This window comes from Terrapene carolina, unplaced genomic scaffold (genome assembly GCF_002925995.2).
Source record: "Terrapene carolina triunguis isolate 2854851 unplaced genomic scaffold, T_m_triunguis-2.0 Scaffold236, whole genome shotgun sequence".
Lineage (NCBI taxonomy): Eukaryota > Metazoa > Chordata > Testudines > Emydidae > Terrapene > Terrapene triunguis.
In genome coordinates this window covers 6,785,561-6,810,075 of record NW_020664587.1, presented here as the reverse complement: position 1 = coordinate 6,810,075, position 24,515 = coordinate 6,785,561, and the positions used below count along the sequence as shown (strand labels likewise).

At 44.1% G+C, this 24,515-nt stretch overlaps 1 protein-coding gene across 1 annotated transcript in view; it reads right to left on the bottom strand.

Moving 5' to 3' along the window:
* LOC112110025 (lethal(3)malignant brain tumor-like protein 4) overlaps positions 1-24,515 on the bottom strand; it is a 61,037-nt gene that overhangs the window by 24,187 nt on the left and 12,335 nt on the right. The window contains exons 6-16 of the mRNA XM_024204816.3: positions 24,086-24,174; positions 21,207-21,311; positions 19,196-19,331; positions 18,658-18,749; positions 17,315-17,466; positions 15,133-15,209; positions 13,680-13,765; positions 7,142-7,252; positions 3,553-3,667; positions 3,356-3,455; positions 1,739-1,903 (exon numbers count right to left, since the gene is read on the bottom strand). Of these exons, the coding sequence (XP_024060584.2) occupies positions 1,739-1,903; positions 3,356-3,455; positions 3,553-3,667; positions 7,142-7,252; positions 13,680-13,765; positions 15,133-15,209; positions 17,315-17,466; positions 18,658-18,749; positions 19,196-19,331; positions 21,207-21,311; positions 24,086-24,174 (1,228 nt within the window). The remainder of the gene's footprint in view (positions 1-1,738; positions 1,904-3,355; positions 3,456-3,552; positions 3,668-7,141; positions 7,253-13,679; positions 13,766-15,132; positions 15,210-17,314; positions 17,467-18,657; positions 18,750-19,195; positions 19,332-21,206; positions 21,312-24,085; positions 24,175-24,515) is intronic.

The window sequence follows — 24,515 nt, the reverse complement described above, 5'->3', positions numbered from 1 at the left end:
CCCTGCTCAGCCCACTGCTGGTCTGGGGTTCTGTCCGCCGGCCCCTGCCAGTCGGGATCCCGACCGCCGGCCCTGCTCAGCCCGCTGCCGGCCCGGGATTCCGTCCATCCAGGCCGGCAGCGGGCTGAGCGGGGCCGGCGGCGGCGACCCCAAGCTGGCAGCAGCGTGCCACAGTAAATCAGCTCGCGTGCTGCCTTTGGCACGCGTGCCATAGGTTGCCGACCCCTGCACTAGAGCGTTCCTCCTGCCGCTGTAACTTGCCCGTTATGCACCTTGACGAGAGGCGTAAAGCTTGGGTTGATGTAGTTCGGGTGACGCAGTGTCTGTATAATCACTGTGGTACTTGCATCACCTGTTGGCTGTCAGGGGGGCTGACAGTCGGAGCTGTGAATGTTCACTGCTGGTAGGGTCCCTGTTTTGAAACTGAGTGGGGTGGAGTGGAGTGGGATCTCAGCCACCCCCACTGTCTCTTTTAAGTCGGTGCAAGTGCTCCTGGTGAGGATGCACGCCACTGACAGAAGGAGGGCTGTGTGGACAGGACAAACAGCAATAATTACTGCAGTGGCTGTAAGTCGACCTAACATAGGTCGACTTAATTCTGTAGCATAGACATGGCCTCGGCAATTAATCCCTGAGTTCCCAGCTCTAACCAGTAATATGTTTCGGTTGACTCTTGCAGCCACGGGGTTGATACACAGATTTTCCTGAATGATACTCCACTCCCACAGCAACTGCATTCATAAAGCACCGTCATAAAGGCTCCCAAAGCACTTCATGATGATAAGAAATCATTTCTCCTGCTCCTGAAATGCAGCCACCTCCAGGGTGGAATGCTGCAGTGGTTTAACAGCACACAGCGACCCTGCTTGAGCGTTTCAGGACAAGTAGTACAGAAAAAGCCTATATCCAGTTGAAAGGGCAAGGGAAATATTTATGGCACTAGAATAGAATGTAATTTCCTTACTGGAATTTGACCAGGGCAACAGGATAAAGGAGGAAAGAAACCTATATAGAGCATGTAAAGAGTGTACAAGTGCAGTGTCCCATACTGGGACTGTGCAGGGCGAGGGTTAATGGTACTGTGGCAAGACACCTGCTTCACCTCGCAGAGCTCAGCATTCCCCCCTCTGGTGGTGGGAGGCCTGGAGTAAATCAGTCCCGCTCCAGAGAGCTTTTACTCTTCAGTATTTACAAGGTGAGCCTCAGGGTAGGCCCCAGGAGCGCTTTTCAGCCAAACAAAAAGAAACAACTTCATAACACAAAAAGGGAATCTCTCCCTCTGCCTCCTCTTGGGGGTGTTGCCTTGTTATGTTAGGTGCCAGCCCTTCCCCAAACAGTCCATTGCGGGGGTTGCTTCCCCTGCAGGGAGGAGAGGAGCCTTCCATCCAGGAGAAGCCTTTTCTCATTGCTGCAGCTTGTCTCCCATCTCTCCTCACCCTCTCACCAGAAAAGAGGTTTTTTAAAGGTCATCAGCAGCCCTTACTCGGAGCCTAGTTGACCTGAGGTAACCTCATTTCAGCTCATGGGGAAAAGGGCCTTTACCATTCTAGGGCTGATACATCTGCCTTCCACACCGCTGTCTGGTGGCTCCTGCTCTTTGTCACAGGTATAAAGAGGAGAGATGAATCCAGTGCTTTAACTGCTATCCTGTTAACTCCCGTCTTTCAGTCTTGTGAGATAGTGCAGACACTGGGTATCAGCAGAGCAGAGCTCTGGTCAACAATAAAGCCAGCCTCACCTGGACTGTGGAGAGTCCTCCTGTGGGTCTATGAATGGAGCAGGAGTCTCTGGTCTCTTGGGCTTCTGGACACTGCTGCTGGGTGAAGGCCTCTCCCCACTGAGGCGATCCTGTAATGAGCTTTCTCTGTTGAGGTTAACTTCGGAATACGGGCAGCCAACTAACCTGTGTTGAAAACAAAGACATTCTACTACAGCCTCGTCTAGCCCTTCCATGCCCACCCTGCCCAAATCAGGGATGCATGCACCAACAAGCCCAGGAGAGTGCAGCCGTTTGGGGGAATAGAGCAAGGGAAAGCATGTGGGCAGAAGACCCCTGAGGAGCAGACAGTCTGTTTAGCAGCTGCTTGCCAGACATGTGCAATTGGCAGTAGGGGCATGCTAGGGGGCATGGAAGAGGGAAGGTAGACCAGAGGAGGGCCTGCCGAGGAGGTTCTGCTCTGAGTTGCACAGGTGACTTCAACGGGATGACACCAATGTAAATGAGAGCAGAATCTGGCCCAGAGCAGAGGTCAGTGATGGACAACTAGACAAAAGGAGAGTTTTGAGGAAGGATTTGAAAGAGGAGAGTAAGGCTGCATGGCGCACAGGGTCAAGAGAGGGTGTTTCAGGCACAGAGCAGCACAAACCCAGGCGCCAGATCTCTTGTGGGAGGAGGAGACAAAGGGAGCATCAAGGTGAGCTGATCTGACAAGCCACGTGAAACTGCCATGTCGAAAGTGCAAAAGAGTGAGTTTCCTCACAAGAAAAGTAGGGTAAGCCCTCCATTGGCAGTCCCTCTCCACTATGGCGTAGGCCCACTCTACTGCTCTGTCGGGAACAGCTCTACAAATAATAATAAATTAAGGCTCAAAACTTCTCCGGGATCTAGGTATTATTAGCCCAATTTTAGAGATAGAGAAACTAAGTTACAGAGTGCCAGTGACAGAGCCAAGATTAGAAACCAAGATCACATGATTCACAGTGCTGGGCTCTATCTACTAGACAGCACCGACTGCTTAACAATAGCTATTCTCCATTAGCCTCCTGGCTTGTGCAGAAATTCACGCCATGTTTTGCACCTCTATTGCCCATTCTATCTGAGAATTTTAGAGCACTTTACACCACATAAAAATGAGGTATTATTATTATAGACAATAAGTATCTAAGCCTTGCAACCCTTATGTGAGGTAGGCAAGTATGATCCCATTTTACAGAGGAAGAAAATTAAGACAACAGAGAGTTTGATTCCTCCAAGCTCCCCCAGGAAAGCAGTAGCAGAGCAAAACACTAACAACTCCACCATGCTCCCTCTCCCTTAAATCTTGTGTGTTGCTTTCAGGTATGTTATTTTATAAAAAGGAACAACATTAATGGCAGTGGGTGGTAGAAATCATCGTCCCACTGAAATACAATCTAGTTTCCGATACCAATACTGTAAGCTGAACGGATAGTCAAGCAGTCCATTTAGACACAAGAGGGAGCTGCAACCCAAGACATGACCGTATCTACAGAATAACAAGACCCATGCAGTGCAAGGGGATAGAGTTGTACTGTTCCCATGGACAATAAGAGTCAGGCAGCTAAAACGCTTGTGTCAAGCTTTGAAAATTATCCCTTACAGCCCATGTGCACGTACGTATAATGTGTTCCATATCGGGGTCCCCTGACATGACCAATACCCTGGCAGCCGGGGGTAGGACACCCCTGCCCTGCTACTCCCATCATATCAGCAGCACCTAGTAATGAAAATAGTTAAACAATATTTTTTTTGCACTTGAAGATTAGGCAAGAGAAGAAAAATGTAACGCAATGGCATGACATCATCCCCCTCACCTAGCGGGAGCTGCAGGGTGTGTCCGGTTTTTGCACACCAGCCCACAGGGTGAATGTCAGGGCTGTCCGCGTCGACCCAGAAATCATAGCTGTGGTCCCAACCGTCAAAATGTATCTAAAAGGGAAGCCAAACAAGTACAGACCACACCAGCAGTGAGGGAGAGAGTTAAGGTTAGGACTCAGCTTTCATTTTAGCCCCTCCCCTGGCTGTTTTAACTTGCTCAATTTTTCATAAAAATTTCCTTTGGGGTGGCAACTTTCCATGCTGTATGTCACACAATCCTCCCTCTGACCTGGTCAATGTAACTACTGTTTTCCAGAGCCCTGCATCTGTAGTTACAAAGAACAAAGATTCTGGTGACACAGTCAAACCTTCGGGCCCTCAACAATGCACAGGACACGTGGCTATTTAGTCACATCTTATCTTCGGGCTTAATATTTGCAAGCTCAATTGCTTATTTAATTGGTTTGCATTCTAGGAATCCAAAAATGCTGTTATGGAAAATGAGTTAGTACAGTTTTTGCACTGAATAATTAGAACTTTCTGTTTGCAGCGTTGGTGTAGCCATGTTGGTCTCAGGATATTAGAAAGACAAGATGGGTTAGGTAATATCTTTTACTGGGCCAACTTCTGTTGGTGAAAGAGACGAGCTTTTAAGCTACACAGAGCTCTTCTCCAGATCTGGGAAAGGTACTCAGAGAGCTTGTCTACACTTATAGCGTTGCAGCGGCACAGCTGTACCAGTGGAGCTGCGCTGCAGTAGGGCTTAGTGAAGATGCTACCTATGCCGACAGGAGACACAGATAGCTACTGCCTCTCAGGGAGGTAGAGTATGTCAATAGGAGAAGTCCTCCCATCAACATAGTGTTGTCTACACTGCGGATTAGTCAGTATAGTTACATTGCTCAGGGTGTGGAAAATCTACACCCTTGAGTGATGTAGTTATACCGACATAAATTGATAGTGTAGACTAAGCCAGAGCGTCACAGCTAAATACAAAGTGGAACAGATTGTTTAGCATAAGTAGTTAACACATATTATAAGAGACCATTCAAGGTGAAGTGGCCCATTAAAATCTCTTCAGTCATAGGACCAAAAAAAAAAAAAAGGGGGGTTAGTGGGTCACAGATCATTGGGATCTAGGAATCCTAGTTTTCTGTGATGCTCCCCACCATATTCTCCAATAAGAAACCATAAAAATCCATGTTTTTCCATGATTAAAATGAAATGCTGAACTGTAGTTTCCCTAGACACAATATATGTAGGCTGAACACAATATTTTATTGATATATTTACAATTTTTAAGCTGACAGCCCAAGCCCCGCCCATTCTCTGATTATCTGAATTTTTGATTATGCAATCTGGCTCCAGTCCCAGTCTGATCAGATAACAGGGGTTCCACTGTGGATGTTTTTATTTTTTCACAAAATGTAAAAACTCAAGATTCTCTGTAAAAACAAAAATTCCAACATTCTTCTGTGGCAAACGGATTTCTAGCATCCCTGGTAACAAGCCATAAATCTAGTGTCTTTATAAGATTGTGATTTTTAGTTTCTAGCAACATTTCAAATTTAAGTTCCTAGGCTTGTCTTCTGAAGACGTTGTGCAAGTTTCCTTTGGGAACTGATCATCATAGCAGCGGAGCGATGTCTGCAGGTTTTGCATCTATTGTTATGGCAGGGTCTGGTGCCACTCCGAGCTGGTGTGTGCTGGTCTTTGGGGAGCTTCCTTCTGACAAGCTTGGCGTGGTTGGGGAGTTGTTTGAAGGCCAGAAGAGGGGATTCAGGAAAGATTTCTTTCAGCATGTCGTCCCCATCAAGTATGGGTTGTAATCTACTTCTCATAGAATGCGCCACCCAAATACCCCACAAGAACTGCTTCAAGACCAAAAAAAAAAAAAAAAACCTAACCCAAAAAGCCCTCTGACTGCACACTCCTAGTTGTTACCTACCAACCCACATGGGAACCCATACACTGTATCACCAAACAATTACAACCCATACTTGATGAGGACAACATGGAAAGAAATCTTTCCTGAACCCCCTTTTCTGACCTTCAAACAACTGCCTGCCAAGCTCATCAGAAGCAGGCTCCCCACAGATCAGCACGCACCAAGTCAAAGCAGCCCCAGACCGTGCCACAACAACAAATGCAAAACCTGCAGCCATAGCTCCACTTCTACAATGGTTAACACCCCCACACCACACACCTTTCGAGATCCATGGGTCCTACACATGCCTATCACAACATGTGGGGTACCTCATCCAGTGCACTAAATGCCCCAATAACAACTATGTGGATGAAACCAGACAATGAACTCAATGCTTTCAAATGAACTCACACAGGAAAAGGATAAAAGACAGAAACCCCACATCACCTGTGGGTGAACACTTTTCACAAAGCGATCATTCTATATCTGACCTATCAGTCCCTCTGCACAACACTTTCAAAGGATGCGCCTGGGAGCTTAAATTCATAACTTTGCTAGATACTAAAAAACAAGGATTGAAGAGAGACACTGGCTTACTACAACAATCCCAGTAACAAACCCACTAACAACCCCCATCCAGCAGCCTCCTGTCCCTTACATTCCCTCTATGACTGCAGGGGTGTTAAGAGGCCACTTCACCTTGAGTTGTCCCTTGAAATGTGTGTTAATACAGGCTAAACAATCTGTTCCACCTTGTATTTAACTGGGTACCTTTCCCAGACCTGAAGAAGAGCTCTGAGTAAGCTCGAAAGCTTGTCTCTCTCACCAACAGCAGCTGGTCCAATAAAAGATGTTTCCATCTAATGGTTGTTTGGTGGTTTAGATGATATGAGTTGATGTTCTTGGTCGTTTCCAATGAACATGTGGCCACCATGCTCATTACAGCACTATAACTGGTAAAACTGGACTCTCATTAGTGATCTCAGGGGAGAGACCAAGCATTGAATGGGCCATGGATAGAACTCCACTCTCATCCGAATGGTGGTCCCCTCCATGTCAGTACAGAGCATATTGCTGAGGGAGCTCACATGGTTACTGCCCCCGTTTTGTGGATTGACATTCGGTCTCTGTGACTGGCAAACCAGCAACTTTCACCAGCAGTATATTTACATGAAATCAAAAGGCAAAGAAAAATGCATTTATGTGCCGATTACACCATAGGGAGTGGAGCCGCTCACCACATAAACCTGGGCTCATCTTGACTATGGGTTTCCCTTTTCAGTTCACTGTGAGGGGGAGCTCAGAAGTTGCCGATGAACTTCTCGTCAGTAGTATATCAATGTTCCATTCATTCACATAGATCATGCAGAAATTGCTCAAGGGAAGGCCAAATCATTTCAGCAAATGTCTTTCCAAAATAAGTTAAATTAAACTAGTATCTGACAATAGTGAGCAGTAACATGACGACTCACACGGGACAAACAAGCGAAACGTCATTTTTAGACTGGATAGCTTTGCTTTCCAGATCTGTTATTTGTAAGGTGTTCCTGCTTGTTGTCATTTCCATAACAAGGAGGAGCCAATCTACGCACATTCTGTACCTCAAATCATCCGTATTCCTGGGCAGAAGGGCACAGTGCTTTCCTTGAAAGGCATACCTTGATACGATGGTCCTCCTTCTCAGCTATTGTTGCCACTCTTATTAACATGGGATTTCTCCTGTCCACAGCCTCTAGCTTTGTGTTAGCCTGGAACCCATGGGCTGGACGCTGTAAGAGAAGATTGCAAGTGCAACTGTGAAAAGTCCATCATTTCAAGTTGTATAGTACTAGTTATCTTTGCTGGATAAAGAGGTAAGTTCCTCCACATACCACAAACAATCCTGTGTAACTTTGAGCCCCACGCCTGCAAGCCACTGACTACTTTTGAGACCAAAATCGGGATTTCCTGATGGGTTACGTTGGCAGTTTGCCAACAGCCAAAGGCCACAAATGGGACAATCTGAGCAACAGAGAGGAGCTTTTCGTACTTCTTACTGGTGGCAGATTTTATTTCCCTCTTAAAGGTTAAATTTTTTTTTTTAATTCTCAGGATGACCGTGACACCATAGATTTAAAGACACAGGGCTATTAACCACCCTGTGTCTGCATGCAGAACTCCTACTGGGGTCCAGGGTATGATCCATTCACCTCCTCAGGTATTTTAGAAGGACACTTGACAGCTAACTACTATGTAACTGAGTTAAATGCAGCCTAGGATGGTAGTGACTGAAAGACACCATCATCTGACAGCTCTCTTCCATAATTTAGGTGATGTGATTTGGCAGATCTCATTTCAGTCATTTGTGGACATGTGTTCACATCACATAAACCCCTGTCAAAATTGGCAACAAACGGTCCTACTGCTGGTAGTCTCAGCATAGGCCATTAATTTAATGGGCATGGAGACCCTGCTACCATTTCATCCTAGATATAGTCCCTCCGTCTCAGGGTTGACGTACACTGCATGCGGAAGATGGCCCTGCTGTTACCAGTTCTCTTCCTTTTCTGCAGATAAGCAGAGAGAGCAAGTATCCCAGGCTGTCAATCTGGCACCTTTTACCAGCAAGAAAATCACTGAACGTTTTGAAGATTTCCTGGTAATGTAGCCTCCTTGGCTTCAGGATGCAGCAATCTCTAGTTAACCCTTTGGATACTACACAAAGTCACATCCTCTCTCCATGGCAACTGGATGCAGGGCAGATCGCTGCTCTGACCCTGGGCTTAGAACAATTTCCAAAGCTGAAAAGTACTACCTTTTTGAGTGCTACTCAATTCAAACCATGTGCAGCAGAGCTGGGACATGACATCCTGGAAGAACACCCTATTCCTTTTCAAACTATTTAACAAGTAAACAACAGTCAGAAAAAAACCCTGCGCATAATACAATCCTCTGAGGGAGGGTCAGACTGACTGACACGGAGGGTCCTTGAATGAAAATTCATAGGTAAGACAGAATTTTCCCTTTCTCTGTCCCCTCCATATCAGGCAGCCTTCACAGTAGGATGTAGAAAACAGTAAATCATCCCTATGGTGGGAGGAAGGATTCAGCTTATCCATGTAGAACTGAAAAGGAACTTAAGGGCTACAGGGGCATCCTGTCCTGTAACATCCTTCTACCAAACACTGCACCAGCAGAGGTGAGGATGTTGACTCTATAGTATCTGAGAAAGTGTTTGAGAATGACGGACCTCCTCGGAACAGGTGTGTGATCTCTCCACCCACAAAAACCGCTGCTCTTTTCACAGACTGGATAGTAACAAGAGGAGTTGTACCTAAGGCTTTGAATACCTTTGCTATATTTATTGTGTTCACATCGAACCTGCATTTCTACTTCCTTAGGATGTTTGGATTCAACCAGAAGAGCAACATACCACTTCCTATTGTGCGAGGCAGACCTTAGTAACTTTGGGGATGCGGAGCGGGTTAGTTCTCTGATATACCATGTTTGATAGAGTGTGTAACCGCGCTTTCATTGACAGCCAGCTCCAAAACCCCCTTGGACCAGGAGGCAGCGAACAGGCAAGATACTTTCAGTGAGAAAAGGAAGAGACCTACCAGCTATGAAGCGGAGAGGTGGCTTTATTAGGACTTGTAGCCCACAGATTAAGATCACGGCAGGGGACTGCACATTGCAAGAGGACTGATAAGAGTAGTGGTCCTCCGACGTGTGTTATGGGACTGTGATGAGATTATCATGGGTTTCTTACAGTGCAGTATGCCTGCAGTCATTGACTTATCTTTCCAAAAAGTGCTGGTCTTCAGCCCCCTGGTAAGGTCATCTTGTAAAACCAAGAGTGTTCTTTGTTTCAGCTGACTTTGCTCTGATGTGTCCGTTGTAACCCCAACATCTAAACCTCAAGTGACACAGAGATAATTAGTGCACTTCCTCCAAGACAGGAGGGTGTTTATCACTTTCTTAGAATGAGTGACTATAAGTACATCTTCTCACTTTCCCAGTTGATGGGTTAGGCAGCATTGGATTTTGATTCAGGATAAGTCCCTGTTGAAGAGAGAGTGTGTGTGTTTATATATATCATTTGAGAGGAGGTTCCAGTTACGTCTAACTCAGGTTTGAGAACCAAGACCTGAAGGTGGTTATAATCACAATCTTCTTTACCATCTTTACTTTCAGTGGCTGAAGGGGGAAGGCATACGGGAGGGTCTTTCAGCACACGTCTGAGATAAGAGGACCACGGCCTCTACTTTTGAGTCTCTCTTCCTCATATAGCACCTCTTTTGGTTTTCCCACTGAACTTGGATGCAAACAGGTTCCTCAACAGGCTGCCCACCTGGCCTGTGATGCACTGCAAGGCGAGCTGATCGAGACAGCATTCCCTCAGTTCTGAGAGTGTCTTGCTGAGCTGACTGACCCTGACTTTCCTTCTTGGCATTGAACCCTGAGGAAAAGAGCTTCTGTCCAGGACAAGAACAAGGTTACTTCTCTAAGCAAAGCTGAAGGTTTTCTGAATTCTGAGCAGTTATATATACACTGGATTTCTGAAGAATCATCTGTTGTAAATGGAGGAGTGTCTGATGGCCCAAAGCATGAGACAGGTTATACTCCATGACTCCTCCTTGGACCACTCCCCTCTCCCTCAAGTCATATAGGAGTCCAGATGTGTTCCCGCTACATGGGATCTGGTATCTATACTGAGGATCAGCTTCTCCGGACCCAACAGGAGGTAGCTGTTAAATATAAAGAATTGCTTTCTGGGTAAATTCAATTAATTTGAAGAAATTTGGACCATATCTCTAGATATATTTGGATAAAAAAATGTTGAGATGGCTTGAAGAAAGCCAGTCCTCCATTCTTCCTAACTCCTCATCTTTTTCCTTCCCCCACCCCTTCTCCCTATTCACGTACGTTTTCTCCTGTTTTGTTACCATTATTCTCCTCCTAACATGTTATGTCTATGTAGTATTGCCTGGTTTTGTATTGTCAAGGCTGCAAGACCAGACAAGTTGTAACTTTGCATAATTCTACTGGAGATCCCATAAAGCATGTGGTATTTGAAACATAAACACGCTGCAGGTCATTTACCTTTTTGTACTTTTCATTATCTGGTTCTTTATGGAAATCAATACAGAATTAATCACACACACAAAAATGAATTCATCAAGAGATGCTAGTACTGGATCTGGACCAAGATCTTTATATACTCATTTGCTGCAATTGCTGGCTGGAAGCAAAGCAAGAATTGTAGTCTCCACACACGAGCCCTACTAGCCCAGGAGTTGAGTCAGAGATTTTAATCTCAGCTGATGTGTGCTAATGTTGGACAAATCAGACACTATCTTTTTCCATCTCTCTTCTGAAATAAAGAATGCCCTGGACAATAACTTATACGCTAGAGTTTTATGAGGGCTGTAATTGGCCCTTCCACTTGTTTGCTCAAAGCCATGCTTCTGAAGGCTTTTGGCAATGGCTGCTGGACCCTGCAGAACATGACGAGAAGGTCATCGGACAAGGGTAGACACATATTCCTTTCATTTGAAGGGAGGGATGACATTGGCATTTGTGCCTTCCTGTGTAGAAGTCACAACTTTACACTGAGATGCTTCTACTGCAGCAGGAAGCTGAAGTATCTCTGGGTGACTCGCCCCGATTGTATCTCCAGAAGGATTATTTTCATATTTCTAAAACTTTGGGAAGACAATGACGTAATGATGGATTTCAGTATTTCTACCTGAAATATTGATCTCCTTATGGACTTGTTGAGAGAACTGAGATGTAAAACAGGCTGCGGGCCATTGTTTCTCTTTGAATCACAAAGAATCTTGCCCTCTTTCCAAAATATCTGTCTCTCCATGGAACTCGTTCTATAGTTCCAACATGGAGGAGATGGACTATTGCACCGTTAGTCTTCTGATGCTGTGAAGGGTCTTTAGATAGTGTTTTATTTTAATAAACTCTGTGGAAAGCATGAACTTGTCCCTGGGATAACGAGTGACTTCTATTGAGCATCCTTCCCTGATTGCCTCAAGTATCCATTTTCTGAGGGCCCATCTTGAAGCAAGCCTCATAAAAAGGGGGAGTGGTTCAGACTTGAGAAACCCAAAACCAAGAGAAGCTTTTGGGACTGGATGGTTTGGAATCCCAAACATGGTCTTCCAACAGCAATGGCCTCTTCCTCATGTGTAATCTCTATGCTAGGACCTGAAGGAGCAGTGACTTCAAAGGGAACACTTGTTGGGATAAGATAGTTTGAAGTTTCTCTCACTGGAAAGAGGGAGGGATTTATTCTCTTGTCTAAAGCCGCAGGGGCTACTTTGTCTCCACACTCCCCAAAGAGTTTACCAATAAAATATTTCAAGTGAAGCCACAGTTACCTCTGGGACACATCTCTGGAAGTTTTGAATGTACTACAAATGTAGCCAGCTGAAGCACCAATGCTGAAAAAGCCACTAGGGAAATCTAGTTTTAAGTAGATTTTATTCAGTGGTTTTTCCGGGACTTTTTTGCCCACTCACAATGACTCCCCAGTTGCGCACAGACCTCCATGATAAAAAACTTCAACCAATAACCTCAGCGCTGAGGCTGCTGTATCCAAGTTTAGTCTGAGTGATGATCTTATTCTCTTGTCCATGTGTTTGGCAGGAATACTCCCTCAGCTGGTATGATTATGCCCATTAATAAGGAGGCTGCAGCAGGCTTAACTTTAGGCAGAGTAATGAAGACCCTTTTAATCGTTAGGTACAAGTAAGTCTTGAAAGTGAATTCCCACTCCACCTTCATCAGACCCTCTTAAACCAGGTGAGGAAGAAATTACACAGCTCCTGGTCAACTCTGCCAGTTTTTCTAAGGATTTTTTTTTTTTTTTTGCTGTTTCATTTTCTAACAACACAAGCACCTGTGAAGTTAGTCCTCTATTCAATCTTAATTCTGAAAAGCTAGCTGAAAGTCTGGGGTATCTCGCTTATAAGCCCTAGCTTTACAAATCTCTCCTCTTAGGAGGCTCTAGTGGGGAGATTCTCTTGTTGGAGGTGCTAAGACTTTGTGCTGATTGTGAGCGGTTTGTGAACAATGTCCTTCAGGTCCTGGGCCAAATCCCTTTGCCAAAGTGAGGGAGGGGCAAAGGCAGGGGGAGAGTGCATTACCAAGGAGATTGAAAGGACAGCCTGTAGGCATGTATCCTGCATGTCTCCTGAAGGAAAATTACTAGTAGTCACTCCCTCTTGTGGGACTCCTGGAGACTTGAAGGGGAGAGGAGGTAGGTCCATCTCCCATGGAAGGGGATCACTTCATCGGCTGCTGGCTCCAGGCTCAGTGAGCACTGACCACACAGCATGAGGAGTGAGCTGGAATCAGTGGAGACTGGCTCTGGTATCAGAAAGGTTGCAGCCACTGACACCTTTCATGGCAGCTGAGCTCCTGCAAGGAGGGTGGAATCTTTGCGGCCTTCTCAACCATCTGAGCATGGACCTTGCTTACAGGCTGGCTGGGAGCAGGGCTTTGCTCCTCTGGGTTGTTGCTGTGGGACTTCACCTTCCCCTGATATTCAGGAGACTCCAGCAAACGTTTCCTCCTTGGCAAGCCGTGGGAATATGCCTAAGAGGTATGAGGGGAGAGGGCTTTGGGAAAAAAAAAACTAAAGCTACCTTCTGATTCCATGCAAATGATTCTAGCCTGCTCTCAGTGAAGGGAGCTGTCATGTGGCCTGCTTGACAGTCTCAGCATGGACCTCTCACTCCCTGGCTGAGAGCTTCCCCTTGGTCACAGGAGCCGCCTGATGAGTGTGCCAGGAGATTGCTGTCTGTATCTGCTATTTCTATGGGTTAGGGGAGGTGCGGCTCTTCATACCCTCCTCACAAAGCCAAAATTTTTTTTTTTTTTTTTTTTTTAGTTTAGCAGTTTTGAGGAGAAAAACTTCAAAGCCAATGAAGAAACAGAGACATTCAGTTAAAAATCTTTTAAGAATTGCGCAAAAGCTCCTCTCCAAAGGGAGCCCTGGAGTCTGGGGCTTGGAGACAGGATTCTGGAGAGTCCTCCTGAGGGGCCATGTTAAACCCAGGCTCAGAGCAAAGATCCGGGGTGCCTCAGTGGCGTGGAGATGCGGAACGCCCCACTCTGAAGCCTGCCTGACATGGATGGGACTGAGAATGGCACAATCTATAGTAATATTCTGACCCAGTGAGACAAAAGAACTTCACCAACCAGTTTAAATGCTCTTGCTGGGGCTGCCTGGGAACTGGTTTCTTCCAAATATTTCTCCCATGAGAAGCTTTTGGAGTCCTTGTATTCTGGAAAAGATGAAGGACTATCTTAAGCGTTAAATTATAAAAAACCCCAATCAACTACAAAACCACCACCACCACCACAGCAGCACAGCTATGTAATACGTGGCTATTCTGTGAACTGAGCTCTCACAAAAGATGGCAGATTGACATCCTTGCAGAATTAAGGATGCAGATTGACATCCGTGTAGAATTAAGCCACCTCTTTATTCACACAGAAAATGTACAGTACAGGCAGTAGCAGTGCAAACTTCCAGCACACAGACCATGAGCCTCAACCCACATTTAAAGAAACGAGGGTAGTTCACTTCTTTATTGCTCCATCAATTCTTGGTCTCTTGAGTAAGTTGCCAAATAGAGCCAGTCATGGGTTTTTGTGAGATGAACGGAGATCACCAAATTAATTTCCTATATTGCAGGCTTCTGAGCAGCTGTCAGATGGTCGAGACTTTCCATCACTTCCTACTTATCCATAGGCTGGATGCAAATTAGCAGCCTGGAGGGGAAAGGCTCCATCTCTCCCGTTAACTTCCTGAGATTATGGTAAACTAATTTCTTGTATTTCAACAGCAGTGGGATATGCTCTCCTTACAGCACACTGCAAACTACATTTTAAAAAACTGTTCTACGTCTTTTTTTTCTATCCCTGCTATTTATCACCATCTTAGTAGCCTGAAGTTGTGAGTCTCGGTGTTGTTCCCATTGGACAGCCGTGCACATCACAAAACTACACAACTGGCAAATTGAGGACTCCCAGAGAAGTCAAGAATTGAACAGAGATTAGCTTTCCATTGTGAAGGAAGCTCACACTCCCACCGATGCTGCTAAACCTAGTAAGCAAATAAAGAACTTCATGCTACAAGGCTGTCAATCCAGCACCAAGTGGACATGATTTTTTTTTAAGAAAACAAAAACAAAACAAAAAAACCTGCTAAAGCCTGAAAACAACACGATTTTCCTGCAGATTTTATCCTTTCCATTTGCTAATATCTCCATTTCAATTCAGAAGAAACATACAGGACTCCAATCTTTCCTCCTCTTTTTCCAGGAATTCCATACCCCCATCTTCATTGGCATGAGACTGATCCTCTTTTTTCTAGCTCACCTTCAAGGAAATACTGCGTCTACCTCCAAAGGCCTCCCCCCAAAAATTCAATTCAATCCCAAACGACCAAGCCCTATCTCAGTGGCTTGAAAGAGCTATTGAAATCAAATATATTTGCACTTCAGTGTGCATTAATAATAACCCTGTTCGGGCAATAAAAGAAGGGTACTGAATAGAACTCGTAACTTGCACATTTATAATTATGCAGGAGATAGAGCTTGCAGGACTTCTGACTGAAGCAAGAAACACAATCCTGCTTTTAACATACCAGGTGGTGTTGTCAGTGGGGTGCCAGTTTCTTGGCAGTAACCAACAGGACGAATATACGGGCTGCTAGCATCGCACCTGGATCAAAAGGAAAGAATTGGCTCCAGTCAACTTTAATGTGAGAAGAAACACAGCAGATCAAATCCCATCTGATGTTTCTTTGCTGGGGCAGCAGATGCTTTTAGCGTGTGTGATCATGATGTACAGCACAAGTGCTTCCTGGTTGGAATTCACAAAAGCTACATTTTCAAGAACTGACATTCAAGTTGCCCCAGCAAGACAGGTGAATACTAAAGAGCCAAAGTATGTGTTTGTGTAGCTAACGCATATTTTCTAAGCGCTGTTCTTTGAAAACCGAGCCCACTGAATTACTCTGGGCACAGATTTTCAAAACTAACACACAAAACAAGCAAACAAAAAAATGTCAAAATGCATACCATAAAAAGCCTATGCAAGAAATAAAAGCTATGGCGGGGGAGGGGGATGATTTGAAGACTTGAGCTTAGAACTGTGTACGTATTTCATTCATTGAACCTGAAGCCAAGTGGAACTTGCCTGGCTTCTGATTTTGTTACAAATCCAAAACTTGGTCCAAGTACTTGAACTCCTGAGAGAACATGGCCCAAGTTCTGAGAAAGCCCCTTCCTTCCCATGGGTTCTGGGGAAGGGACTGATGGTTTCATGCCAAACCAGGCAAACCAATGCAGCTTCAGCCAAATTTTGCTTTGAAGGTTTTTTTGTTTGTATCTAAGTTTGCCTTCCTGGAGTAAGAAACAACTGGAGAAAGAGTGTAATAATAAAGAAACCACTACCAGACACGGAGCTGATGGGCGCAAATCTAAATGCTTTGTATTGCTTTCACAGATCAACAGCTAAGGTTTTTTAGAAATTAAACGAAAGACTGGACACACTTCTATAGTGTAGACTGGGATACATGAAATGGAGAGGAAAGGTGTTTCCTTTACAAATATTCAATATAGTCTCTTGGTTAGCTGGGACCAGGACTCAGGAGACCCTCACATGGAATGTGGCATGAACATAAGAACATCAGAACATAAGAATGGCCAGACTGGGTCAGATCAAAGGTCCAGTATCCTGTCTTCCAACAGTGGCCAATGCCAGGTGGAATGAACAGAACAGGTAATCATCAAGTGAGCCATTCCTTGTTGCCCATTCCCAGCTTCTGGCAAACAGAGGCTAGGGACACCTTCCCTGCCCACCCTGGCTAATAGCCATTAATGGACCTATTCTCCATGAATTAATCTAGTTCTTTTTTGAACCCTGTTATAGTCTTGGCCTTCACAACATCCTCTGACAAGGAATTCCACAGGTTAACTGTGCATTGTGTGGAAAAAATACTTCCCTTTGTTTGTTTTAAACCTGCTGCCTATTAATTTCATTTGGTGGCCCCTGGCTCTTGTGTTATGAGAAGGAGTAAATGTCACTTCCTTATTTACTTTCTCCACACCAGTCATGATTTTATAGACCTCAATCATATCCCCCCCTTACTCGTCTCTTTTCCAAGCCAAAAAGTCCCAGTCTTTTTAATCTCTCCTCATACGGAAGCCGTTCCATACCCCTAATAATTTTTGTTGCCCTTTTCTGAACCTTTTCCAATTCCAATATCTTTTTTTGAGATGGGGTGACCACATCTGCATGCAGTATTCAAGATGTGGGTGTACCATGGATTTATATAGAGGCAATATGATGTTTTCTGTCTTAAATTATTAAAATTAAGTATTCACCAACTAAAAAAAAAAAGCACCCTGAGATTCTCAGATGAAAAGTGCAATAAAAGAACAGGACATCATTTTCAAAAAATGAGTAAGATCCTGATCTAAATCCATTGAATTGAAGGGAAAGACTTCCATTGACTTCAATATATTCACAGAAGGCAGTGAGACACGGGTCTCCACCCAAGAGAGGTGACAGCTGGAAGCCAGAAACCTTTAAGAGGATGGCCCTGGAAGGACCATGAAGAGAGAAATACAGGTGCAGTTACCTCAAAACTGTGACAAGGCCACTTATTTAGAAGCCTGAAAATGGATTCAGGAGACCCAAAGCACTCACACTTAACAATCTTAGCAGCTAAGTATTAGAGATCATGTACTTTATGGCCAGATGTTACAAGGGGAAAAATATCACAGTATTTGCGGATACAGTTTGGAAATAGTTTTCTTTACCAATAGTCATAACTCTCGTCCCAGTTGTCGAAATGAATTAGCAGCCGGTTATCCAACATATCAGCAACGGTTGCCACGCACATCAAAGATGGATTCTTTTTGTCCACTGCCTCTAGTTTCATTCCCACCCGAAAACCAGATGGTGTGACAGGCTAAGGAATAGCATAGAAGGAAAAGATACGTCAAGCTCTATGCCAGGTCATTTAAATTACTGTCCCAAACCTATTTGGTTCAGGTTATTTAAACAAAATACTGTAGTAGTAGAAAACAATATCATACTGTAACTACTTGCTTGTCAGAACATCTGTCAGGAGGGTTAAAGCCCAGATTTCCATGTGTTCTGGCAACAATGCCTATGATTTCTAACAATAGCTTGGTGCAATCTGAATAATGCTTATGTTCAATTACACCAGAGCCAGGCAGTTCAGAGACAGAGGTACAGAGGGCCCTTCTGATGAGGAGCACTGATTGAGGATGGATACTAGCATTGCAAGCCCTACCATATTAATGGTGGAGGATAAGTCAGATGTGGCTTGTGAGAGTCTCCAGGATATACAGGTGGGTCAGTCCAAAAAGCAGAGCCAGAATTACATGCTAAGGCCCCGATCCCTCTACGGCAAATCCTCCATCCTTTTGCAATATCAGGGTAAGAATACTTTGATTAGGCTGAATGGGAAATGGTGCTGAGCAAAGAAACCAGGAGACCACTTGACTAACTCAGGATGGGGAAAAAAACAATGGCGGTGAAGACAGAAAAACAACAGAGATCTAGATAAGCTTGAAAGCTCGTCTCTTTCACCAACAGAAGTTGGTCCAATAAAAGATACTACCTCACCCACCTGGTCTTTCTAATATCCTGGGATCAACACAGCTATAACGACACTACAAACAGAGATATGTACAGGGCTGAACACCTTTGTGTATGGTGCTGGATAAACAGGACTTGTGAGATTCTTAGAGTCCAGGGAAGTATCACAAACATCTAGAAGCTGAGGCCGCAAGCAAAACCAGAGTGTTACAATTTATTTAACTAATGCTAATGTAAATCAGCAGAAAAGAGATCAAGGCGGAGGAGGGCAAATATACAGTCTCTGACTGGGAAGTTAGTGAATGTTGGGGGGCGCTTGGGGTGGAGAAGTAAGAAAATTACTCTGGTTTCTCATCCTACAAATAAATTGCTGTGGGAAACTGCTCCCATATGACTCCACCAAGTTCTTTAGTGTTACAGCTTCTGTTCTGAGCATCTAAAAAGGACACATTTATATTCTGGCCAACGTTTTAGGCAGTGCTTACTTAATATCAGTCGTATTTTAAAAGACATTATACCCGATGCCACCACTTACTGTGCTGAGGGTCTTGAAAAGGTTTTTCGGGGCTGCTTGAGCTTTGCAATTCTTCAAATACAAAACCCAATTAAATTCCCCTTCCTTGTAACCTAGAAAAAGAGATCAGAGGTTGTTTTACATTGTTCTTGCTATATTCAGATTGGTTTTTCAAAAATGGAAATAACCTAGAGACGGATTTGAACTTTGCATGATACCTGCCCTTGTACAATCTTCAAGGGTTAGGCATTTCAGTTAACACATTACTCCCTCTTTTACTGCACAGTCTAATCATTAATCTGAAACTTCAAATGTTTCTAGGAAATGGAACGCAAGAAAGAAAGCGTACGTTGTGAACAAAGATATTCATTGATTTTCACGCTCACTTAATAAAGAGTTACTAATTACTTTGACTAACAATGCCAAATACTGGGACTATCAGTAGGAAATTGGTTTGCTCTTCTGGCAATTATCTTCACACTTCAAAACATGGACACTAAGGGCAGCCAGTTCACAGCAAAATGTGTTGCTTCTTGTACAGGTTTATTTCTCCACGTACCTTTCGGAGAGAGCAGCTTGTGACCTGTCTTTTCACACCAGCCAACAGGGTGGATATCTGGAGAGTCAGCATTAACCCAGAAGTCATAGTACTCAGAATAACCATCAAAATGTAACCGTATCCTGTATCCCTGCACCTACAAGCACAAGAGATTGTATTATCTTAAAGGGACATTGACAAGCGACATAAAAATACTATTTTTTAAAAGCCAATAACTCTCTTCCCTTTGGGTTTGTAAAACTGAAAGGAACTTTAAAAAACGAATTTCCTTTAGAAAATTCAGTTTTAACTTTTTCCATTTACGCTGTTTGCTTATTTTTCCCATCACACTCAGGGCTGGTCTAGGCTACCATTTAAGTCAATCTAACGTACGTCACTCAGAGGTGTGAAAAAGCCTCGCCCCCGTGAAGCGACGCAAGTTTCGCACTGTCCACACCGGCGCTATGTCAGTGCGAGACACTCTCCCGCTGACATAGCTTCCGCTTCTTGTCAAGGTGGAGTAATTATGCCAACGGCAGAGCGCTCTCCCATCGGCATAGTGTGTCTTCACCAGACATGCTACAGTGGCACAGCTGCTGCGCCGATGTAGTGCTGTAGCGTAGACTTGCCCGCAGTTTGGAAAATGTAAAATAAGACTTGTCAGTTTCATTTTCTTGTTCTCATACTGTAGCCCTACATTGCAATGTTTCGGGTTGCACATAGCTGCAGGGAACCGCAGAGGGTCCAACCCAACCCAACCCAGTTTTTCAATGATTTAAAAAGACACTATGAAAACATTTCTATTCGTATAGGTTTTACGAAGCCTTAAGGCCTGGTTTTGAAATCCTTGCCCATTTCAATCCACTGGGATTGACTGGGGGCACTGTGGTGGGGGAAGCCCTCTTGGACCACAGTCTGGGGCTACATCTCTTCTCTGGCTCTCACAGGGTTCTCCCCCTGCTTGTGGTATACAAGAGTTTCTTCAAACAAATAAAGGAAAAGGGGCCTTTCCCTCTCCCTCCCTGGGGACCAGGAGAATTAAAGTTAAAAAAAAAAAAAAAAAAAGGTATTCAATCTCTTAGGCAGTTTCTCCATCACCTTTTTGTGGGTCTGCTTATCTGCTGGCTTTAGCATTCTTGATCAGGGCTAGGGGCCATCTTTAGGCCCTCAGGGAGGGATAGCTCAGTGGTTTGAGCATTGGCCTGCTAAACCCAGCGTTGTGAGTTCAGTCCTTGAGGAAGGCCATTTAGGGATCTGGGGAAAAAATCTGTCAAGGGAATGGTCCTGCTTTGAGCAGGGGGTTGGACTAGATGACCTCCTGAGGTCCCTTCCAACCCTGATATTCTATGATTCAGCAACCCTACTGGTCTATACAGTTTCAGGAGCGGCAGGGTCCCCGACTATCTTCCTCTTCACTGATCTATTCCTGTAGTCAGTTGTCTCTGAGGCACAGCCTAACTGCCACCCCTTGCTGTGGCACGATTTCCCCTTTTCAGCTTCCTCCCCTGCCAGGCAGAGCAAACCTCGTAGGTGTGTCTGCGTTGGCTTATTTTATCCATTGTTACTGTGTCCATTGTAAATGGTTCCCTGGTTGTTCCCCCTGATTTGACCTAGTACAGACATTCTGTTTCCAGCCTGCTGATCCATTTACCTCCCTGATCCTGTTTCCCACAAAATGAGGCCTCACCCATGTTCAATTACTCTTGTCAAACCAGGCCTACAGTCCGGTTAGTGCTGGCTGAGTCCAAAGAAGCTCATTAGCTTCCCCTCTATTAAGGTGAGGGTGTGCCCCTTACAGGTATGCACTTGAGTTAGAATTATTTACATAACAGCTGAAGGATATGATCCCAAATTTAGATCCTCAACTACATTCCTTTAGCTTTCAGCTCAAACTTCTCCCAACCCTTACATTACTTGGCTTATTTTATTTTTTTTAAAACCATCTAAAAGATTATTTCTTTAACAAGTCCTCCTTAGACTTCTGATGTTGTTTTCTAATGAAAAGGAAATCAAATCCAGGAAAAACAATTACCTCAGCAATGGTGAGGACACAAAATAAAGATGGGTGTCCAGGATCCAGTCCCTCTAACTTCATTCCAACTTTAAATCCATTCCTAGTTTGTGGGAAGGATTGATACTGTGGGGAAATTAACGTTGGAGGGGAAAAAATTGTATTTCACTTTAGAGAGACAACCTATTTCAGAATAGTCACCAGAAACACTAAAGACTTCTGGTTTTCAGTTTAGCAAAAACTATCATCACTAGAAATCACTTCAGTGTTAACCTTGCATAATTTTGAATCGTTTCCCATGACTGGATGCAGGTGCCCTCAGTTGTTTCCTGTTCTGTATCCCTTTTAAAATGAGAAGTGATGTCCAATGGTCAAGCACAGTTATATGGATCAAAAATAGCATCATCATGTGTCCCTAATATATCTGCAGATGACATTCTAAACACTCACTGTCAAAGTATCAGATTTTTTTAAGAACAAACTTGGAAGTCTGTTTTAATTAACTACAGATACCAGCAAATCTTTTAAAATGTTCCCAGGCAAGTTTAATTTGTACATAAAGGACCCCTTTTATAGGCTCAATCAGGAATGCCTGCCACAGGCAAAACCATTGGGGACTTTGGGCTGTTTCAGGATTGGGTCCGTACTACAGTCATTATCCCAACAGAGCCAGGACCGGCTCCAGGTTTTCTGCCGCCCCAAGCGGCGGGGAAAAAAAAAAAAAAAAACCGACCGGCGGCACCGCCCTCACGACGCTCCATTCTTCGGGGGCAGTTCGGCAGCGGGTCCTTCACTCCCTCTCTTCCTCTTTGGCGGCACTTCGGCGGCAGCTCAAAGAGGAAGAGAGGTACTGAGGGATCCGCCGCCGCATTCCCACCGCAGACCCGGACATGCCTGCCACCCCAATAGCAGATGGAGTGCCGCCCCTTTGTATTGGCTGCCCCAAGCACCTGCTTCCTTAGCTGATCCCTGGAGCCGGCCCTGAACAGAGCACATTCATTCTTTAGGGCTTGTCTACACATGGAGTTATTCAGGACTAGCTGCTCTGGAATAACTCCATGTGTGGATGTTCCTATTCTGGAATAAGAGTGCCTTGTTCTGGTTTAGCTTAATCCACTTTGAAAAAAAAAGTCCACACATGCAGTTATTTGGGAATAGTTTTTGCACTCTAAATTCACATCCAACTTCAATCCGAATTAACTTTCAATTATAGATAAGCCTAAAGAATAAGTTCTCTATAACTGGAACTGCAAACAGCTTACTGCAATACAGTGAAACCTTAAAATATTTTCCTTTCACTTTATGGCGGTCTCAGTCCTACAAGTTGCTGAGTACCCTCTACTGCCAACAAAGTCGGTGGGATTTGTGGGAGCTCAGCACCCTATAGATAAAGTTTCACCATATCCAAGTTCGCTGTACTCTGATTTAGACACAGCAACTGGAGGCTACTTCTACCCTCACTTGTAATGATTGCCTCTTAATAAGATAATCTATAACAGTCCAAGATTCAAGGATCCAATTAATTTTAACAGTGTTTTAATTAGTAAGGCTAAAATCAGCATCACACAACCACCAGTCATGAGCAGGACATATAAAAAGATACTAAACTGCCCCTCTGCAATGTGATTGAGTGATCGGCTCATAGCTGATTTACTCATAATGAGTTGAAGCAGACTAGAACATTATTTGTGGCCAAGATTAAGTGCAAGGACTATAAAGGGGGTGTAAATGTCACCTGATCCCACTGTTGCCTTAAAAGAAAAATAAGAGATTTAAAACAAATCAAATATTAGCCAATCATATCAGAAATCTAGAGAATTAACTCTTCCTCCCCTGAATTAACTTCAGTCATAATATTTTGCCCCTTTATACTACTTTTCAGAGAATCAAAAACTGTTTTACAAGCGTTAACTAATTGAGCCACACAGCCCTTCCACGAGGGAAAGTACATTATTATATTTGTTTTTAGTATGGGAAACAATTTTCCTGTCCCACAAAATTTTTTGAGATTTCAAAAATTTTCCCTGTCCTGAATTGGGACAAAAAGTCAAAATTCTCAAAAATTTTCACAAACCAAAAATCCAAAAGTATTTTTTGTTCAGGTCAAGCAAAACATTTCGTTCTGATTTTGACTGCTTTTTATTTATTTATTTACTCAAACTGAATTAACTAACTTTTAAAATATGTCTGTCTGAACCAAAAATCTGCAATTTTGTATTTGTTAAGTGTCAAAATGGAATGCTTCAACAACTTCAAAACCTTTTATCCCTCCAAATTTTTTTGAACGGTAAATTTGTCAAAATCAACTCTTTCCCCCAAAAAGTTTGTTATGATTAACTGCCATTTTTCAATTAAAAAATGTTGAGTCAAAAAACTGCTGACCAGCTTTATTCATTTTACAGGTAGGGAAACTGAGGCAGGGAGGTTGCATGACTTGTTCAATCTGCAGCTGTGGGGTTCTATTCTTGACTCGCTGCGTGTCCTTGGGAAAGCCACTTAACACCTCTCTGTATCTCAGTTTTCCCATTTGTAAAGTGAAAGTGGGGATAACAATGCTTGCTCCCTTTTGCAAAGGACTGTGAGATCTACAAATGAAGAGTGCTTTAAGTGCAAATTATTATTATTGCAATGCAGCAAAAGTCAGCAGTACAGCTGGAAATAGAACACAGGAGTCCTGACAAGTCCCCTCCCTCTAACCACCAGAACACACAGCCTCCGTAGAAGATGCACTTCTGGTGCTGGAAGTCAACATTTTTATGCTACTTGCTTATAGCAACCCAAGCACTACTTGCAACTAGTGGTGTCAGGGAAGTCTCCAATTCTGGCACCAAGGGGTTAATAATTCGGTGATGCTGCATGAGAATTATCAAAGCAGAAAAAGCATCCAAGGGGCTGCCAACCTCTTTGAATAGTTTTAGGGGAGCAGCTGGCATCCGTTCCTCTTCCAAGTAAGAAACCCAGTTCCACACCGTCTTCTTTCCAGGAACAACTGAATAATCAAAAACAGAAAGAGATAACGTTTATCTCATGGAGGACAGAATGCTGAATGGAGAGCAGCCATCTCCTCCCTTTCCTTCCCACTCACTAAATGGCCATTACCACCATCTGGAGCAGATCCAGATGCCAGCCCAGCCCTCCTTGAATGCTTAAAGAGCAGGTAACAAGGGCCTTGGAGGAGCTCAAAGCTCGGTCAGGGGGCCAAACACATCTGGTGACTGCTATCCCCATCATAGAATCACAGGGTTGGAAGGGACCTCAGGAGGTCATCTAGTCCAACCCCCTGCTCAAAGCAGGACTAATCCCCAGACAGATTTTTATCCCAGATCCCTA